The 20,855-nt window shown below is 41.6% G+C and overlaps 1 protein-coding gene and 1 long non-coding RNA gene across 2 annotated transcripts; one reads left to right on the top strand and one right to left on the bottom strand.

Annotated features, from left to right (window-relative positions):
- The first annotated feature begins 2,191 nt into the window (after positions 1–2,191).
- Positions 2,192–4,232, top strand: LOC114055726. Its single transcript, XR_003570812.1, has 3 exons — positions 2,192–2,266; positions 2,355–2,539; positions 4,130–4,232. It is a non-coding gene; the product is annotated as an uncharacterized LOC114055726 (long non-coding RNA).
- Positions 4,233–9,097: 4,865 nt separating this feature from the next.
- SUMO1 (small ubiquitin-like modifier 1) lies at positions 9,098–19,560 on the bottom strand. Its single transcript, XM_027880139.1, has 5 exons — positions 19,395–19,560; positions 14,096–14,170; positions 12,808–12,885; positions 10,888–10,959; positions 9,098–9,968 (listed from the first exon to the last, which is right to left on the bottom strand). The coding sequence occupies exons 1-5, from the start codon at positions 19,404–19,406 to the stop codon at positions 9,900–9,902; spliced, it is 306 nt and encodes a 101-aa protein (XP_027735940.1). The 5' UTR covers positions 19,407–19,560; the 3' UTR covers positions 9,098–9,899.
- Positions 19,561–20,855: the final 1,295 nt, after the last annotated feature.

Raw genomic sequence — 20,855 nt, forward strand, 5'->3', positions numbered from 1 at the left:
GTTAAAATTATTTTAACTACACTTACAGTAAATGAAAGGGGTTTTTTTTCTTTTTATTTTGTATCAAAACTCAAGGATTACAAATCGTATTAACAAGCAGATATAGCAGCTAGATTTTTTTTTTTCCTCTCTAGACTGCACCTGTAAAGTGGAAAACCTCAAGTATGTGTACTAGAGCATGCACTTACAATAAACGTGGTTTGAGGTTATTCAGGCACGTCTGTTTGCATTAGGGTCATACCTGGAAACTGAAAGTTGGATTTTGTTGGGCCTCGCACTGCAGGCAGCAGACTTTCAGAGATGGGGAAAGCTTGCCCAAAGTTACCCAGCAGGTCAGAGGCAGCAGGAAGCTCACAGCTCACCTGTGTCACATTGCAGCTTCTCTCTGCTGGATATCACGGCCTTCTACCATTTGTCCACACAGAGGTCAAGTTAATTGTGAGCATTTAATCCAGCCAGCCAGCCAGCCAAGAGCGTCAGCCGTCGGGAGAGCAGTCCAGGCAGCAGTAGTGGTGATTAGTACAAGATTACCTGTAATGTTAACAATTGTCTGCATCAAAGTCTTAATCTTCCCCCTCCAGTTTTTCTGTCTGAAGTTCACTACAGTCCTGACAACACATTTGATGCACCTTTTTTGACCATAACAAATGAAGATTCAAAGTAAGATTCTTGGTACCTTCGATTAATTTAGGTGGAGCAGAAAACAGAGGAGGGACAGAAAGACCAAGAATATGACTTTGATTTTAAGTTATATCTAGAAAAAAAAAATCCTGTACCTAGATTGAGTTTTACATGAAACACAGCATTTTGATTCTATTTATGTTTTGTTCTGACACTTTCCCACGCCACAAAAATATGACAAATATTATCACATTGACAGAAAGGCCAGATCTACCTCTAGACTGAAGAAACATTTGTACTCTGAGGGAAAAATCACCACAGTATCCATGGCATTACAGCTCCCCCCACCCCGGCTCAGGGCGATCGCCTCCCACAGCCACGCCAGCCAGCACTTCCCTCCCACACGGCAGCGGGCGGGAGCACTGGGCCTGGGGATGAGGAACGGCGCTTGCCGGTGTGGGCAGCGACATGTGCTGAAGAAACTCCCCTGCAGTGAGGATATAAAGACAGCAGAGACTTACCCAGTGTGTCCTTGCTGGCTACGGCCACTGCCGCCGGGCAGCTCTGCCGCCGGCCTCCACCACCACAGGACGGCTGGGTCCCCTCACGGCGCCCGGCCCAGCACGGAGGGAGAGCCAGGCCTCTCCGCCTCGCAGGTACTTTCCCAGCCCTCAGCCCCCTCACGGCACACCCTGTCCCTCAGCTCCCCCTCAGAGGGCAGCACGGGGGGCTGTCTCCCGGGCAGGGAGGGCGCAGTCCCCGGCTCGCTCGGCGGATCCCACAGCCCCGCACAGGACCCGGCCCCGGGGCTGCCCCACCCCAGACAGAGCTCTCCAGCAGCACCAGCTCGTTTATCACCCCAAGCACAGGTGTAGCCAATCTCAAATCACCCCCAGACTCGTTTTCCCTCACTAGCAACAGGTGTTGTATTGGTTTTTTTATCTGAGCATCATCCGCACAGGCAGATACGGCATTTCCCTCAGTCGTGGTTTAAAACTGGAAAAATACGGACTGTCTGAAGCCTTCCCATTTCACCACAGTGATCATTCTGTAGCTGATCGTTCAGCTACCAGAGTCTTATGATTTTTTAGACCATACCTGTTTCCTCAGCATCCTCTTTTCTGTGACTGAAACCCCTGTGCCTGCCCACTCATCTTGTACAGCTTCAAAAACATTTAGAAAAAATACAGGGAAAAACACAAACTTGGCAGAGGTTCAAGAATACAGCTTAAGAAGCAATACATTTGGACGCTAAATACTAGTAAATTAACATAAGAGTAATCAAGAATCATAAAGGGAATTATCTTCTGGAAGAAAAAAATATTAAAACATGTATCATATAGAGAAAACAGGCATTGTTGGCTATAGTGAGAGGAAAGCCCAACAAACTTTAATAAGTAAATAAAGCATATATGTTTCAAAAATGTTAAATCTCAGTTAATAATAACCATTCACAGAATGTCAACTTGAAGTTCATTATTAATTATATTCCCATTCAGATTCCTTCTGATAAATGCCAAAATGAGAAATCTGCACAGGAAGGAGAAGAAGGAAGAACAAGAGCAGAAATGGAAAAAGAAAGAGAAGTAGGAACAAATGGAAAAAGTGAAGGCAGACCTGGAAAAGGAACAACAGAAGAGATGTGGTTAGTGAGAATAATGTTCTCATTTGAGAAGGAAACATTTGAATGGATTCATGACAGAACTATTGTAGCAGTTGCTTTTCTTTTGCAGGCCAGGCACATGCATCCAAACCTATCAATGTTCCAGCATGAAGAAACATAGATAACAACAAAGCATCTTCTAATATATCAGAAGACTAACAACACAGCGTGCAAAGGAGCCAGCAAACTGATCCAGCACTGCTGGGCAAATTCCAAACTAAAGTATAACATCACAGATATTTTAATCTGAAATAGGTGCATAGCAGTATATTAGACTTTTCCTGAGTTTAGTATTGCATGTATGTCTACTAACTTCATTTTTTCTAAAGCTTTCATCCATTTCTAATACTACATTTAATTCTGATTTTTCCAAGTGTCTGTCAATATGAAAAAGATCAGTATCAACAGTGATTAAAAGTCATTAACCAAATTCAGGTTTTCAACCAATTGTACTTAGCTTACAGTGAGTTCATGAAGATGATATTCCACACTTCTCATACAGCATTAAATTCCTTACTGAGCACTTTCCCTGACAAAAAACTCAGCATGGTTATAACCATCTCATAACAACGTAGGTTATTCCTTAACTATACAAGCATTTTATAATACAAAAAAGATGCATTAATAGCACTTTTGCTCTTTTCTACTGCTGATATAACTTTAGGAGGAAAAAAAAAACCAGTAACAAACCTCACAAAAACCCCTCCCACCAAATACTTGAGGCAAAGCTCTGGGAAACCTGTAAGTATATTGCACCAGAAACAAGCTCTGGTGCAATATGATAATCACATTTCTATTCACCCTTTGACATGTTCTGCTTACACAAAACAATACATTTGACACCATCTCGTTGCTTCGCTTCCATCCGATAATTTTTCACTGGAACGGCATTTCCCGGGGAGAACAGCGACCTCCTCGGGTGGTCTCGAGGAGCTGCAGCCTACCTAGAAATGGCTGAACACTCTGGAGAGAATTCCCAGGAAAACAGGCATCCCTAAGAACCTGATTAGTAGAAGTAGCATGTTTTAATCAGATGGTTGAAGGCAAGACAAATCTCACTTATAAGACATTTTTCAAAATTACTGCCATGTCCTGCTTAACTTTCAGGAAAAGCAAATTAGGCATTCAAGTCAAACTCCTGGACTGAGAACACCAAGACACTTGGAAAATACCTTCAACAGCATTCAGTGAAGCAGATGACCTTTTTTTGATTTTTTTCTTAACTTCCCATTCACAAAATAGGGAGAATATTCCTTTGCTTCATGAACCTCCTTGACTTTCTTTCATTCTCTTTACTCTCAGTGTGAACCCTCTTGCAAAAATAGCCCATTTAACTGCCATTCTGTTTACATCTAAATCCCAGCCAAGGCTTTCCATTGCCTCGTTTGTTGTATAGCCTGGCTTCCCGTTCTGGGTTTGTGTTCTTGTTACACAAATATGCATTCCAACTTCTTCCAGCTCCTGCTCTCTGGACTTTCCTATCTGTTCCAGTGCTCTCCTTTATCCCTTGCCTCCAGATCTTTGTTTCACGTAAGCCATGTACCTGTATCCATACTCCTCATGTCCTCCTCAAAGGCACATATGTGAAAAACATAATTCAGGTTTTAGCTCCCTTACAGACAGCATGGAAGAAAGTAGACAGTATTTTTCTGTAGTATTTATTTGCAGAACCAACCAGACATATGCTAAATATCACTAACCAGAACCCATTCTCTCTTTATTCTCAGCTCTCTCCCCTTCCCTTTGGCAATCTGCTTAGCTCCTTGGGCCAGCATCTGCTCTTCTGGCAAGAACGCTCAGCAAAACCAAGGTTGCCATAGCAATTAATAATCATTTACGTTTTAGTTTACAGAAACAGAAACTAGAAGAAGAGTGGAGGTGCCATGAGGAGGAGGTGGCAGCAAAGAAGTCACAATTAGAGAAAACAGCACAAGAACATATTTGGCAGCAGCAGGAATATCACAGGAAGCTTCTGCACTTCCAGAAGAAGCAACAGTTAGAGGAACGTGGAGCAGCAGATGGTCTATAGAAAGGCTAATGCTTACTTTAGTTGCAGATAATTCGTCAGAATGGATGATTTCTGGTAAAGACACAGACAGCCTCCTGTGTGTCTGCCTTGAGATTCACGTGACATTAAGTCCCAAACTCACAGTACCTCAGCTGCTCCCCTGTTAAACAGGTGTGGTAACAATAGTTCTCTCTGTCACAGTCCCTGCAGGCTGGAAAAAAAAGAGAAATTCCACAGCCTAGCTGTGATGCAACTGTGCGAGATGCTAGCAATAACAATGTTTGTGCTACATCTGATCATTTCTTGATGTTTTCATCACATCTCTTCCTTGAAAACCCAACTCCCAGGAGCTTCACAGTTAAAAAAAGATATTTATTTCTAACAAATAGTCACAGAGGAAGGCTTGAAAACCTAAGTGCCAAGCAGATCTTAAAAAAATCCAATTACAATTTAAGTCATGTGAAACAATAGTAAATACTTGAAATGTCAATATTATAACAGTATTTTATTTTTATCTGAAACTGATGAAAAAATAGAGAGTACATAAGCAACTAATAGTTGTTTGTGGTGTTTCAGAGAGGCACAAAAATGCAGAGAGAAAGAAGGAGCAATGTGATTAGAGGAGGAATGCCAGCAGCTGGGGGACATGGCAACAGAACACCTGGAATATGAAGGAAAAAACGGAGAAAAGATGAAATGCAAGGCTGAGCAGCAAATGAAGAGGAAGGTGCTAGACTAGCTGTAGAGGAATTCAAAACACAAGCACAACTTTTAACCAGATATGTAGCTAGTAATAAAAGTTAACTTCTTTTCCTCAGTAGTAACACCTCTTTACACCTCGTGCCAGCCTATACAAAAACACTTCTGTAGTCAGGAGTTCTGTAAGGGCAGTTAACATTGCAGAGCAGCATCAGTCCCTCCGGAGTTAGTTAAGCTGCCTTCAGCTCCAGCTCCAAGACACAATGCAATTCTTCTGCTATTTAACCAGTTTTTCAGTGTTTCCCCAAACTGCATCAGCAATTCACATCCATCTGTATTCTTTAACTATTTGAGAGCTTATAGCATCCAGAAAGAAACCCAACAAAATTTCCTGCACACCTGAAATTACGATTACCTTCACACGATCCGTGAGTGCAGACTCCATAGCGTGCTTCCAGAACTCACTCCTACCAGCACCTAGGAACACAGGAGCTGGGAGGCTGCATGGCACACATTAAAACATTGGAAATGGTATAACAGGCCTTCTGAGGGGAAACCTAAATCAATTTGTGAGCCACAGAGGGCTACCAGGGATAAAAGGCCAAGTAATAACTACAGCTGAGCAGCAATTACTACCTCGTGCTCGCTCTACTCATGCTGTTGTGACAGGAGGACATACTGGCCCACAAGAAGGTATTTGCATAAGCCAACATTTTCTTCCCCAGCCTGTTCCAAACCTTGCTCAAAGCCAGCTCCTAGGGGGAGTCCAGGCTCCTGCCAAGGCTCAGAAGGCACCGTATGCACGGTGGCAAAGCCAAAGAAACTGCCAGTGCTCAGCAGTGAGCTGTGTAGGTATCATCAAATCAATGCACCAGCTTTCTGACCCCAGGAGGAATCCTGTCCTGTGTCCACAACCCACTGTTTGCAGGCAAAGAACAAATCTGGAACCACCTCTGCAGTTCCAAGGAGCATGATTAATGGAAGCTATCAGACTAGAACACACTATGTTTCCCACCCACGAGGTGTTTTCTCATGTTCACCTGCCTAAAAAAGGTAGGCCTGAAAACAGTATAAAGGAGTAAGTAAATCCCTGGTGCAAAGAATGGGCCATTGCACTGAGCTCTTGCAGTCAAATTCCTTTTTGGCACAAGTGCTAGTCAATCACAAATTTATTTTCCTAGACTGCAGCACTAGTCTGTGTGTACATCCCACTGATAGGAAGTAAAATCATTTGTGTTTGATCAGCCAGTAGAAATTAATCCAGACAGACCTCCCGAAGTGCCAGAATACAGTACAGATTCTTTGGTCTATTTTGTGTTAAGAGATGAAACAATGAAATAACCAGGTTACAAAAAGGTATGAAGACCTCAGTGCTGACTTCAGGAGGAATCCTCCAAAACAGTAAGTTGCAATAAACGTGCTACTGTAAGAAAAGGCTGGATTTCAGATTCAGCAATAAAATTACTAGAGAAACTGTAGCAAGGTAAAAACTTTTCTTCCTTAAAAATCAGGTTATTATCATTTTTTGCTTCTCTAATATTATCTAACAAAGTGTTACATTTATAGATTCAATTTATATTGCAGTTCCTGTAGAGAGTCTCCTGTGCAGAAGAGTAATCAATTTTTGCAGTCTCTAAATTGAAGCTGAACTTCTTTAGGTATGCATTAACTACTAGTTCTAAAAGCAAAACAAAACCAGTTTATCCCACTTCCAGCTTGCCCAATTCCTACAGGTCTCTGTATAGTGCCTCAAAAATTTATCTTCTCATTTAAGAAAATTTACCTGAACAGCAATAATTTAAATGTGTATACAGAAGATGTATCCTTAAATATAATTTCCATTTAAATTAGGGAAAGCTAAAAGCTAGTAAACAATTGTAGTGCTTCTAAAACAATACAAGGCTAGTCAGAGTTTGTGGCAGAATTCAAGTTTTAGCATTATCTGACACCTTAACTGAAGTCCAAATCCTGCCAACATTTATGCATTTAGCTTCAAAAAACCCTCATATTGTCAAACTGATGATCACAGACCTATTTATACTTAAGAGAACACACAAATCCTTTAAACATAGCAGCTTTTAAGAAAATCTGCCAAGACTGAGTTTTGTGACGTGCTTATCAATAAAGCTTTTATACATCACCATAGTGAATATTAAATATATTATCACAACTCAAAACAAAGCAAGTATTAGCTTTCAACTTCTACTGCATAACTGATGGTTTTATTCCCCCAACACATTCTTTAAAGCCCTTAGAACCAACCTTCTTCTAATATACAGGTAAGCAAAGAAAAACTGCAGGAGGAAAAAAGACTTTTTTTCTCCAGTATATGAAAACCAACCTTACTTCCAGTCAAAGATGCAAGTGCTTTAAACCTTCCGCTCCAGATCAGCTTTTCAGAAAGAAATTCATTGAAAAGGATTACCTCTTCCAGAGAAATCAAGAAAATTCAAGTCTAACTTCCTTGACTTCAAAATTCAGGTTTTATTTTGATGTATAATTTCCACGAATCAATTCTTTAAAAAGGGTACCAGTGCATCTGTGTAGCACACGTGTCTCCTCATTTTACACTGAGTTCTCAGTACTAATCTTTGAGGCAGAGTACAGTTTTCCCATTATTACTGTTCTATCAAGTTCTAACAGCAAAGACATGGCTTTGGACCAGCAGCTCTGTTGAAGCTCTTTGAGGCTTCACAGTAAGTCTGAGAAAGAGGTCAAATCAGTTTACAGAGTGGATATGGTACCAGTGACAAAGAGATGTATTTTAGGACAAGGTTACAGAACTAAAAGCAATCTTCGCCTTGAGCTTCATCCTTCTGAAACCGCATTTTGCAGAAAACCCTCCTCCACAGTCTCAAGAGAACTAAATGCAGTGCTTCAGCTAGAAAACTGATATAAATGAGCACATAAAACCAGATTTGGAAGAGGAAAGTGAACAGCTAGAAGCCAAGATAGTCAGGGCAACAACTACAGTCCTAGCATCGAAGCCTGGGGATCTGGATTCAGCTCTCAGCTGCACCTTCAGCTTCCAGAGTGACCCCAGTAAACTACCATACCCTGCACCTCAGTTCCTAGTGTGCAGAAGAGGGATAATAGGAACTTGTCTACAAACAAGAGCATTATACAAGTTTACATTAGAAGATGATCTGGTAATAATCACAAGGTGGTTTTATTTCTGGTTTTCTGAGGCAGACATATTTAGTATTCAAAAAAAGCCATTGGAGGTGAGTGCAAAGAAGCTGTGTTCTACATCACAGTAGCAAGCCCTCTTCCCTTAAGAATTGAATTACATAAAATACTTTAAGAAAACCCCATATTCTGGTATTTTGTAAACAAAAATTTTAATCTTTAAAAAAATTGCTTAATGTAAACTATGTATACAAAAGTATTACTAAATCAGAAACAGGGCACAAACCACAAGCATGAAAGAAAATGCCATTTCTAGCTTTACAGCAAATGCCATAACAAAAGTACTCAAAATCTGCAATTTCTTCCAAGTATGCCAGCACTAAAATCTGTCTTTGACTAAAGCTGGCATTCACAGTGAACTTTATTTACCAAACCAAAAATGCCCTATTTATCGGCAAAAAAGCTGAAGTGGGGAGAGTACAGAAATCTTCTCTCCACGCTCCTCTGCCCATAACCTCCCATCTCGGCGTTCATATTCAGTAACAACTTCTCAAACTGACCACTTATAACCTGAAAGTCACCAGGACATGTAGACCCTCATACAATGCCCAATGACCCATCACGACACTTCCATGTCACCCACATCATACAAAATATAGACACTGAAAACCATCTTTTATTTCCTTCCAAGTTTCATTTTCAGTTTCAATTCTGTGCACGAAGTGCAGACGTATGGAACTGTACGTGAATATTCTCTACAAGAAAAGAAACAGCTAGTAGTCTCTAAGAGCCACCTGCAAAACAAGCAGATCAAGTATTTTACTAGGGCAAGTAGAAAATAAATGTTTTTCATGAGGTATATTTACAGAGCACATTTTTTTTTTCTGGCTTCAACTTATAGTCACTGGAAAAGCATGCTCTAATTATAACTTTTTATGGGTTTGCTCATTTCCAAACATTCGAAAAGAAAATGCAAGTTGTTTATAAAATTGTTTTTCTTGTTTATTTTAAATGAAGCTGGTACAGACAATGTCCATTCAAAACCCACGTCCCAGGCCAAAAGGTACAAACAAGAGTGTCAAAGTAACACCAGTTGGCTGCTGTGAACATTCTTGCATGAATACCTGCGTGTACTAATTCCTATATGAAGTTAAAATGCTTCTGGGCTCTTCTGGTAAGATTTAAAAATCATTAGGGTTTTCAATTTTATGTCTTCAGCAAAGCCATCTCTGGAGCAAGGAACAGATGACAACAGTTCTAGCTTTTCCATTTCCAACTCGGTAATCTTCTTCGTCGGGCCATCAGCACAATTTAAGCAAAATAGCTCTGAGTTATGGATACACAATTTCTCCACAGTTTAGTTCTCTGAAAAACTTCATCTCGCACTGAAAGTTATAGTCCAGGAGTGAAACAGTCACACATCAAAACTTCAGGGCAGATATGGAAGTCATTAAGAACACTCGCCCACCTGGCAGATCTTACAGCCTTCGTGCCTGAAATGCACGAACCCAGTGAACATACAAATGCATGTGTGTACATGTATTCCTAAAGGGGAGGGCAGAAGGGAAGAGGGGGAGCAAGGTTGCAGCTGGATCACAGAAGTTCAGCACAATGAAAACAGAAACAATAGTGTATAATGAGCACGAGAATTCAAAATACCAGACGCTTGAAAATAAACTCCCAGAGATGGGGTGCCAGTTTCAGTGTTGAACACCACATTACAAAAGAACTATTATTTAAAAATAAAAAAGGATTAAGAGGGAAGAAAAACAGAAGGATCTAAACTGTTGAGTGACCCCCCGTCTGTTCCTGATAAACTTCAATCACATCTTCCTCCTCCATCCCCAGCTGTGAGAACAGAGAAAAACAGCAAACAATTGTTATAAATCTGGTGTGATGAAATCAGAGCAGGTCCTAGACAAGTCATACAATGTTTTGTTCCTCCGTCTCATCATAATTCAAAGGGGTAAAAAGCCACCATCTCACTAGACAACATTCATGATTTTTAGTCCTTTTCCTTAGATAAGGACTCAGATATCTGAGTCAAAACAAAAGCCTTACGGTGAAGCCTAAGCCCAGCTGTGGAGCAGTACACACCAAGCTGGAAGACACTGGGCTTTACCTTTCTCTAAACCCCTCGTTTAGGGGGAACATCTTAGGGAATGCACCAGCTGTACAGCCACGGGCACTGTGTACAGCACAGCATCAGCTCACAATGCAACTAACACCTACAGCTTGGAACTCCAAGCCTGTTTACAGCTCTTCTCTCAGGGAGAGCAACTTGTTCAATTCCACAAGTTGGTTTGATTTTTCAGAGGGTCATTATTATGAGTGTTTCTTCCTGCTTTGTCATAACAATTGGTGGAAGTCACTGGATAGAAGTAGTTGTTTTCTGTTTATTTACACTTTGATCTAGTAAATGTGAACTAAATACATATTTATTCCAAAGTCACACTGAAGTTCAAGATCAACAACTGTCAAGTTTCCTTCAGGCTTTTTTTCCCCTCTGCAAGCAGGCAGTGACTGTACCCTCCCTTATGAGGGAGTAACATGAAGTCTCTCTCTGAACTGCCTGTGGGCCTTACTAAACATCCTAATTAGCAAAATATTGTCAGACTATATTTAACTAAATACAGTCCAATGAGTTGGCTATATGTAAAGAAAAATCTTCATTCTGGTTAACAGTCCAGCAGAACAGAGAAACTAACCAAGTCAGTATTTAGTTTGTCCAGTGAATTATATCATACTCTTGCTAAAAGAAACTCACCTCCTTGGGGGTATGATTATCAGTAATTCTCTGACCCTCGAAGAGGAACCTGAGTGAATTCATTGGAACACCCTAAAAAGAGAAAGAGATGTACAAGAAAAAAAAAAAAAAACAAACTTACTGAAACTTGTATGTGTTTACAAGAAAAGCATTTTAAACTAAAAAAACCACGCTGAAGTCAAAAAAGAAAGTGTTAGTTCCTGTTACACAGGGAGCTCAGCTATTCTGTTGCACTCATGCAGATGACAAAGAAGTGACTCAAAAAGCATGAGAGTGCTAAAATACATGTTTATTGCAGAGTCTCACTGGAGTTCTAGCTCAATGACTTGGAAGTTTCCTTGGCTTTTTTCCCTTACCTTTATAAATAAAGTATTGACTATACCTTCCCTCCCAAGACATTACACGTTAAAGTATTGTCTTTTTCTGAACTGTGTATCAGTCTTAATAAAGATGCTAAAACAACATGAGGAACATGCTGTTTACTTCATGAACTCCTACCCTTGCTTTCCCAATCTTCTATGGCTACAGGAAGGAACAGCAACATTTACCATGATCAGTTTTGCAAAAGCTCTGCACTGGGGACAAGAAAAAGAGGAGCTGAGGGGGAGAAAAAAGGGACAGCTTTCAAACAATGAGAAAGAAGCATCCCAAAGGTGCATAAAGTTGCAGTATGTCTGCTATACAGTGTGCCCACCTTCCAGCAGATCATACTTCACCTCAAAAGGTAAGGCAAACGCCTCATCTTTTCCTTGCCTTTCAAGTTACGAGAAAAACAAATGCAAGTGAAATACGACACGGTTTGTGCATCAATTAGATCTCAAAACACTGCTTGCAAATAACTAGGCAGACAAATTTCACAGGAAAGGACAGATCTTCACATTGTTTAGACAATCCCTCTGGCCAACTTGGAAGAAATGTTCATGGTCCCTTGACTAGAGAAAGGGTACTTGATACCAAAAACTGCACTGACTGCGGATGAAGGAAATCACAGACCCTCCAGAATTCAGCCCAGGAGATACAGCTGTGTTCTTTCAAACAACTATTTTTTTTCTTAAAACCAAATTCCACACATGCATTTTCATTAGTCACCAAGACTGCTGCATGAATTATTTCCAAGACCTTATTTTAAAATTTCATGTTTTCCAAATGAATCACAATTTTAATCACTCGAATTTGGCTATAAACGTAGCTGGTATTTGATCTTTTTCTTTCCTCCTACTCCAGAAAGATAGCAAAAAAGAACACATTCTGCAAAAGAACACTTCAATGACAAGTTCAACTCATCTTTAAGTATTAAGAAAAAAAAACCCCTAAAGTATTATTACTTTTATATCTCCTGAAGTGAACTCCAACACACTTATCCAATAAAAGGCCACATAAGGCATCTATCCCCAAAGCTGAGGGCAAACTAGGCCAGGGCTTCTGGAAATAGAAGCTGTGAATCCACAATATCTGCCACAGAATCTGCAAGTGAAGATGTATTTTTGCTCTGTCACAGTTATTACTATTTACCTACATCCACAATTAATATTGCAGATTTAGCTTTAACTTAGGGCACAATAATTGGTGTTACTTGATTACCATATTAATGGTTTTAACAATGCCTAAGGCTTCTCTCACCCTAAGCTGCAGCATTCTACAGCTTTAAGGGAATTTTACTTAGAAGCAAAAGATTTTACAGCAACTATAAATGCATGCCTGGACATTTTAAAACAAATCTCTGAGCAGCCACTACGTATTTTCAAACAGCAATTTTAACTTACTACAAACTTCACAAGGGTCTTACACAGGAATACCTTTATTTGTCAAAAGCAGATATTTGTACTGTCAGATACCTCAAAAGTCTCTATTTGAAAGAAGAGTGAGAAAAGCGATTTGAGTTTTTTACTTTTTTAAAGGTAGCGTCATTATTTCACAAACCTGTCTTTGACAGTATGATTCTTTGAGTTTCTTGAGGTGTGTTGTCATTTTCACCTTGAAGTGAATTTCACTGCTGTCCTATGAGCAGAAAAGAAAAAAATTACCTCTCCTTGTAGTAAATGCTAACTTTATATTATTTTTAGTCTTTCATTAAGAAACATTTATGTAAAACTAACATGGAATGCAGTTTGACTATCACCATGCATACCTTGGTGCATCATCACATGAACCTCCAGGATGATGTATCAGTCACTAAATTCATCATGTACTTCCATAGGAAGCTCTTTTTTAAAGAGCAGATGGCATAGTATAGCCTTAGGCTCAATATAGAGGTTGTGGATTTAAAAGTACTAAAACCCATACATGGTTCAGTCTGTGCTTCCATCTTTACCCAGCTGATGTACTCACGAAATACAAACATACATACGCAGGGGACTTCTGCTCTGAGATTCCTAAAGAGGCAAGTTAAAGCTTGTACTTCAAAATATACACGAAACCTTGTTCAATTAGAGTAATTATCTAGAAGTCAGGATACAGGCAGACTTGGCAACACAACACTAACCTGAGGAGAAATCTTAAGACTCATTATTCTGTAGTCCTTCCTACCAGCCATAAGATATGAGTAGCTACAACTGTGAAAATGGCTACAGAGTTAAAACAGACTGAAAAGGGTTCATGTGGGTAACTTTCAGTTGTTGAATGTGTTCTCATCATTGCTGATTAATCCAGCAAGAGGTAAGGTAGTTTCTGTTAGTCCTACTTTAAGTCATCTGTCTCCACCCAACAGCAGCAAACAATACTGCTCCAACAAACAATCCCAGTTAAGTCATCTGAGCGAGGGGGTTCTTTGCACAGAAGGACTTCTGTTCAAGAAATATCTCAACATTCACATTCCAGCGCAGCTTGAATGCAGACTTATAATCCACCATTCACATCTATAACACACCAGCCAACAGAATCCTTTTCCTATCCCTCTCCAAGAAAACTGACTTCATGCCTAAAGCACTTCACCAACTCTGGAGACCTGAATTTATCAATTTTGCCACTTATTTAATTCATATCCCCGATGCATCATATAATCATATAATCAAATAATTCATATCCCTCAATGCATCACAAAACTCCCCACCAGAGTATCCTAATACACATTTCTGGCAACTGAAGTAGTTTATGGCAGGGGAGGATCCTCGCTGAAGAACTCGGAGTATCAACTTTCGTTTGGTCACTTCTACCACACAAAAACTGACACCTCCACCAAGCGTCAACAAGCAATTATGTAGAAACTCACCTGCCCAATAACTTTGAGTTTGATGTACTCCCCTTCTTTCTTATCTCCTAAGTCCTCAGCTGAAGGTTTTGCTTCCTGCAACATAAAAAAACATGATCAGTTCAACACTGCTTTATTTTCACTGGACAGTGTGGTAGCTGTCATCCTCTTTATTGCATGAAATCAGACTACTCAAGGTGTTTTTTCTCTGTATGTGCACAAAAATAACAGCAACCTTTCAATATTATGAAGGGCTGTCTGTCTGCCTGTGAAAAGTTTAATTAATGACGGATGAGAAACACCGTAACGATGGCAAGGGAAAAGAGAAGAATCATTTGGAAGTAGATGACACACAGAAAGGTTTTATTTTATTTATTGGTATTATGATGTATTATTTTATACCACAAACTCTTGGACAACAAACAAACTGCAAAACAGAAACACAGGAAGTGTACTAAGAGGCTCAGATGTTTGACAGAAAAAAGAACACTGTGAGGAGAGTAAACAGAAAGCACTTGTGACACCCTATCCACTTGGAGTGACCCATGCATCCATTTTTCAATCTACTGCATCAAAATCTATAGCACTACTTTCAAAAGGATGCTCAGCCACCTTCTTTTCTATGATAACAAAACAACATCAAGCAACAGCTTCCTTCTAGCATGTTAGTTTTAAGACCACGATTTTGAAAAGTTTTAGAAGTTGCAGTTCCAAGAACTATAGTGTTTTGATATCTTTCCAGGATAAGAATTAACTGTACAGACAAGTTTGATTCAACTACTTGAGCACTAAATCTCATCAAAAGGGAAGTGTTATGCACTCTAAGACGTGAGTTAAGAACATCAAAGTTTTCATGTTCGCAGTTGATAGATAAAACAAGTAAGAGATCAGGTACTACGAACCCAATTCCTTGCCTGTCACTACATATTCTGGGTCAGCCCTTTAGTTATGTTTCACTGCAGCAGAAAAGGATCTTACACAGACACTGCCTCAGGTCTAGATGGTGCTCAATGAAAAATTGTTCCCAAGCAATCAGAAGTACAGATACCCTGCTGATTGTGTTTCAGATCTTCTTTTCATATTTTACTGCTTAACATAGTAGATAAAATAACCAAAATATGTACATGTGCCTACTACAGGCTTTTTCCCAGCCCTAAAGGGACTTTTGGCCAAGTATACAGAAATACCCCTTGTATGGTTAGACTTGAATTTTATGATCAAGCGCCAATACCAGATACTAACCTTCTCTACTAAGCCCATCCAGATAGGTCTCTATCTCCAGATTAAAATGGCAGACAAGCCCTTTTAAGGTTTGGGAGGGGGTTCTCCCTAAAGAGGTTAAACGTGCACAACTTCTTTGAATGTTAAGAGTTTGGGGAAAAGCATAGGGCAAGTTTGCAAACACCTTTCCCATCTGTACTCTCAGTCTGGAGCAAAGAACAAGAGGAAATGCTCTTTGTATCGCTTTGACTCACTGCCTCAACCCAGATCAATTCCATTTCTGCAATGACAAAAAGTATGAGCCAGAGACTCCACCTAGCTTAAATACCTTTTCTTCTTTTAAATACCTACCTGGACCCAACCTGAACTGCTGGGACTGATTCATCACCCTTCAGTCTCAAACCCAGAATCTGAACCTGAGCTGACAAGAAACTAGACACCCTCGGGTCTTCAAGCAGGTCACTTCTGAAACATGAAGGGAGTCTCCATGGGTAACACAGTCACATCAACCGTGTTCCCCACCCAAGTTTTGCCTTTCTAACGTACATGGACTCTAAGCTCATGGGACTATTTGCAGGAATAGAAATAAAATGGTTTCCATTCCTGACCAGAAGGTAGTAAAAACAAGAACCTGCAACCTTTTCTGATAATTTACAGAAACAGCATATTTAATTAGAGGATTACTAACCTCTAGGAATCAAAATGACATTCAAATCTCTATAGATCTGGAATCTGTCACTTCGAAACTAGCTCCTGTTTCACTCTCACTGAAAGAATTTATAAGAACACACTGTTCCTTTACAGGATGTCTCAGGTCGGTCCCTGTCTAAGTTTACCTTACAAATTGCATTACCCCAGCAGTAGAGGTATTTGTAGCAGTTATATAATTCTGTGCATCGTAACAGATCTACCTACTTAGATTTCCAAACCAAATCACCCCATACAAGGTCTTACTAATTATCATCGCTGCTATGACAGTGCCTCTGGCCAATAGGAGTGGGAAACTATGATTCATGTTTGATTCCTACCCTCGAGGAAAGAGGGCTGTAGTACTAAAAACAAACAGGGGAAGCGGCAAACAGTAGAATAAGCAGAGGGAACTGGCGTCTTCGAGCCATAAAGATGCTCATTTAAAGCCCCAGCAACCTCTCACCCACCAAATAAGAGCAAAGAGAGCTTTCTTCAGGAAACTGAAGAACTCCAGGAAAGAAGTAATATCAAATCGATGCTGACAGTGCCAATAACTAAAGCTTAAAATAGGAGCAAAATATTTTAAATCAGAACACAAGACCCAGCAAGTCTTAAACAGCTCCTGCAGTTTGTCAGTGAACTACACTGCCATTCAACAGTAAAGGCAACACAAAAACACTAAAGAACAAAGAAAAGCAAGGAGACTGCAAAGTTGCTAAACTCCAAGAATTCATTAAAATCCTGAATCAGCAATTTGCAAGCAAGCCTCCAGCCTTCTACTCGCCCCGTGAAAGGAATTGGTGCTTAGGACAACAGTACATGAAAAAAGACCCCCATACAAACAGACCAGAAATACCACAACGCTCCAACTTCAAAGGGTTCATTCCACAGTTTTTCTTTAACAGCACAAAATAAGGATTCTAGTACTGTCTCACATTTATATACTAACACTAAATTCATGACCCTAAAAAGCACACAAAGTTTCTTGGATGAAACCCTGGTATTGCTGTTGCAACTAACGAAACCACAAAACAAACATTGTAAGCCAATATATTTCAAGTTTCCTCCTACAATTTTCAAAAGTGCTCAAACTTCAATGTCCAAGCCTAAAAAAAAAAAAAAAACAACACAACTATGCTCAGCATTTTAAAGTAAAATTAACAAAACCAAAATGACTGGAGGAATAGACGACAACATACTTCCTAACTGAGCAAATAAACTTTTACTCTTTTTTATAGGAGTGGAAAAACACAATCAAACTACAGTATTCTTTATTAATAGTACATGAACAGATAAAAATGACAGCATTTAGATTCAACGAAAGCAAAACCAGACTAAGACCCTTGAAGGGAGGGGAAAAACATTTTTTTGTTGTTTTGCTTAGATTGAGGTGTTTTCTTTTCAAGTCTGCCCTTTTTGAAAGCATTTTTACTTATCATAAAAGTCAATTTCCCATTGGAAATAAAGTAACTAAGTCAAGTATACTTCTTTTAGTATAAAGACGAGCCAAAATTATCGTAAGTGGTGACAAATGATGCCCTCTTAACTTAGTTCCAGGGCCAAAAAAAAAAAAAAAAAAAAAGACACTGTAAGGAAGCCACAATTTTGGGTAATCCAACTATTCCTGTAGTATTGATAAACAGAGGAACGAGATTTACAATGCTCATAACTGTACATTATATTATTACTTAAGCATCTGCTTAGCTCTTGTTGCACAGTCCACACAGAGGTGAATGACACAACATCCAACCATGTTTTGCTTATCTATTAAACAGCAGGGCCCTTATACACAGACCTTTAAAACATGGATCCACCAAAGTTATGACATACATGGAATTTTACATACTTCCAGCAGTCCCAAAGACCAACAAACACATATGTGTTTTAGCAGAACTTGCCTGGAGAAGGAATTACCTAACGAAAGCTGCTATGTGTTAAAACATGTCTTGGTTCGTATGTGCAGACAACTACAGAGCAGGTCACGTGAACATCTGTCTACAAAACGCAGTTCAGAATTTGCCTGGGTTTTTTTAGTTTGGTGGTTTGTGTTTTGTTGTTGTGTTTTTTGTTTTGTTTTGTTTTTGTTTTTTTTTTTTTTGTTTTGTTTTGTTTTGTTTTGTTTTGGTGTTGTGGTGTTTTTGTTTTTGTTTTTTTTTTTTTTTACATGCAGTCACTTTTGTGCATTCTACTACAGTAGAAACACATCCTACTGAGGGCCAGCCATCGCTGAGCTCCCAACTGCCCTCTCCCAGGCACAGGCACAGACAGGCAGCAGCACCATCCCCAGCTGCACTGTGCTTCCAAGCCGGGGGCGGCGAGGAAGACCACCAGTGCATCAGGCTCTGGTTTGTATTTGCCAGTCAAACGTACCGAGGCTGTTCCTCAAAGCAGACACGGTACACACTAAGCTTAGCCTTGTCTCTGGCTACTTTTAATTTCCTGGCTGGCACTAATACTATTCTTGACTTCACACCACTACAAGAAGCATTTGAAGTACTGACATGGATTTTTCCAAAGCCTTAGCGTTATGACAAAGTTAGAAAACACTGCCCTATGAAGGCAACACAAAAAATAAAGCAAAACAGAATACAAATTAAAACCGGAACGCTGTTTTAACTTTCCACCAGCAGGTCACATAGCCTAGAGCAATAGTTGTAAGCAAAGGGCCGTATACATGCCAGGCCGAGCAAGCCAGGAACTTGCGGTACAGGTAACAAATTAAGTCCACGACTGGGAAGACAGAATTGACAGGGACATAACGATGTATAAAGAGAGAAGGCAGGATAGAGTCTTGGTGAAGGATGGGGTACTTAATACAGGCAAGCAGCGCTCAGCTAAGAATGCTTGGTTTTCTTCAGCCCCCACCTTCGCATTCCTAGGGCGAACAGAGGACCCGGCAAGCTCAGCCTAACCCGCACAAAGCCCGCTCCGGGAGGAGAGCATCCTACCACACACCCGGGAAATGGGAAACGAAAGGAAACAACTGTTGTGCAACACGGCTCACTCCTCGGAGCGCTCCCGGGTTCCAAGGGCCGGGGCTGCCCCGGCGGCGATCCCGCTCCAGCCGGACACCGCCCCGGCCCCCGAGTGCCCCCGCCCGGAGCCCGCCCCGCGCTGCTCGCGAAACAGCCCGAGGGAAGGGGAAAGGGGGATTAATATGAACGGTAAGGGGGGGCCGAGTTTGGCCGAGGTCGGAGATCGGCATCCACGCACACACACACTCCCCGAGAGGAACGTTCCCCCTCCGGCGCCCCCCGGGCGGCCGCGGCCCCGCTCGCCCCGGGCAGGGGCTGCCCCGCGGCCGCGGAGGGGGCAGGGGGGCCCGGGCAGCTCCTCCCGCGCCCCCGGGGCTGCGGAGCCGCGGCCGCCCGCCGTGCGGTCCCCCCGCGGCCGGGGCAGCCGCCCGTACCTGGTCAGACATGGCTCGGCCCCGTGTCGTGCGGCAGGCTCGGCTGGGCCGCTGCAGGCGCTCCGCTCCTTTCTCTGCCCGCAGCGCAAACACAGGGCCGCGGCGGGGCGGGATTTCCTGTGCGCCTGAGCTCACTTCCCGCTCGGGCTCCGCCCGGCACCGGCCCTGGACCCTCGCACCGTCCTTACGGAGCTGCTGCCGCCGCCGCCGCCCTCGTCCCCCGAGGGTCCCCCAGGGAGAAGCAGCCGGCGTTGCCACGAAGGCCGCGCGGGGGCGGCCTGGCCTGCCGGGCCAGCGCAGGCCGCAAAGGTGATGAGGCGTCTGCAGCATCTCTCTTAACGAGGAGAGACTGCGGGAACCGGGCCTGTTTAGTCTAAAGAAGACTGAGAGGGGACCCATTAAAGCATATAAATATCTCAGAGGCAGATGCCAAGAGGATGGTTCCCAGTGACACGAGGAGCAATGGACATAAACTTAAACACAAAATAACACACAAGAAGTTTTTCCTCAGCATGGGGAAGAAGTTCTTTACACTGAGGGTGGCTGAGAACTGGAACAGGCTCCCTGTAGAGGTTGTGGAGTCTCCCTGAAGAGAGACATTCCAAACACACCTGGATGCATTCTTGTGCCACCTGCTCCAGGTGACCCTGCCTTGGCAAGGGGGTTGGACTAAATAATTTCCAAAGGTCCCTTCGATCTCTAACAATTTGTGATGATGTGATTCTGTGAAGTCACATAACCATTCCCACAATAGCAGATCTTGGAGCAAAAGCCCCTGTCATTATGCCTCCCCCTGTCATTAAGCCTACCTCTAAGGTAGGCTTACCTTACTAAGGCTTTTACTAAGAGATAATATTTCACAGCAAATCTCATTTCTTCATTTAGGCACAGTTTGCCTTTTTTTGTTTTGTTTTTAATCATCACAACCATGCAAAAACAGGATCTGCACATATTAGGCAAATCTGCACCCAGGCAGCTGCATTTGCACAAACTTGCAGTGATAAACCCCACTAGCACAGAGCAGGTGTCCTGCTTTACAGGGGCACAGCATGGGCTGTTTGGAGGTCTGCACAAGAAGCAACACCTGCACCTAAACAGATTATATTTAGACTGCAAGCTGCTTAGATTATAGTGTGTAGTAGTGATGTCCCCTATACAACAACTAACGCAACTCCTGCATGGCATCTCTGCTGGAATAGGCACGTGCTTAGATCTAATGGCCAGCTGGTAGAAAAAAGCCACCCGTGAGAACCATAAAAATAAAATGAATGTAAAATAAATAGATCAAGAGAAGTTAGCTCCGCTGAAACAGGAGATTATGGTCTCGATGCTACTAAACGGGGTTTTAACTTTATCGGCTACCTTGGCTAAGAAACCACTCTGGGCAGAGCACATTCATCAACGCAAGCATTTCAATGCTCTGCGTCCCATGTTCCTTTGTAGAAACACCAAACACGCTGC

Source organism: Empidonax traillii, unplaced genomic scaffold (assembly GCF_003031625.1).
Source record: "Empidonax traillii isolate 1590-97213 ecotype Southwest subspecies unplaced genomic scaffold, ASM303162v1 scaffold65:size4453928, whole genome shotgun sequence".
Classification (NCBI taxonomy): Eukaryota; Metazoa; Chordata; class Aves; order Passeriformes; family Tyrannidae; genus Empidonax; species Empidonax traillii.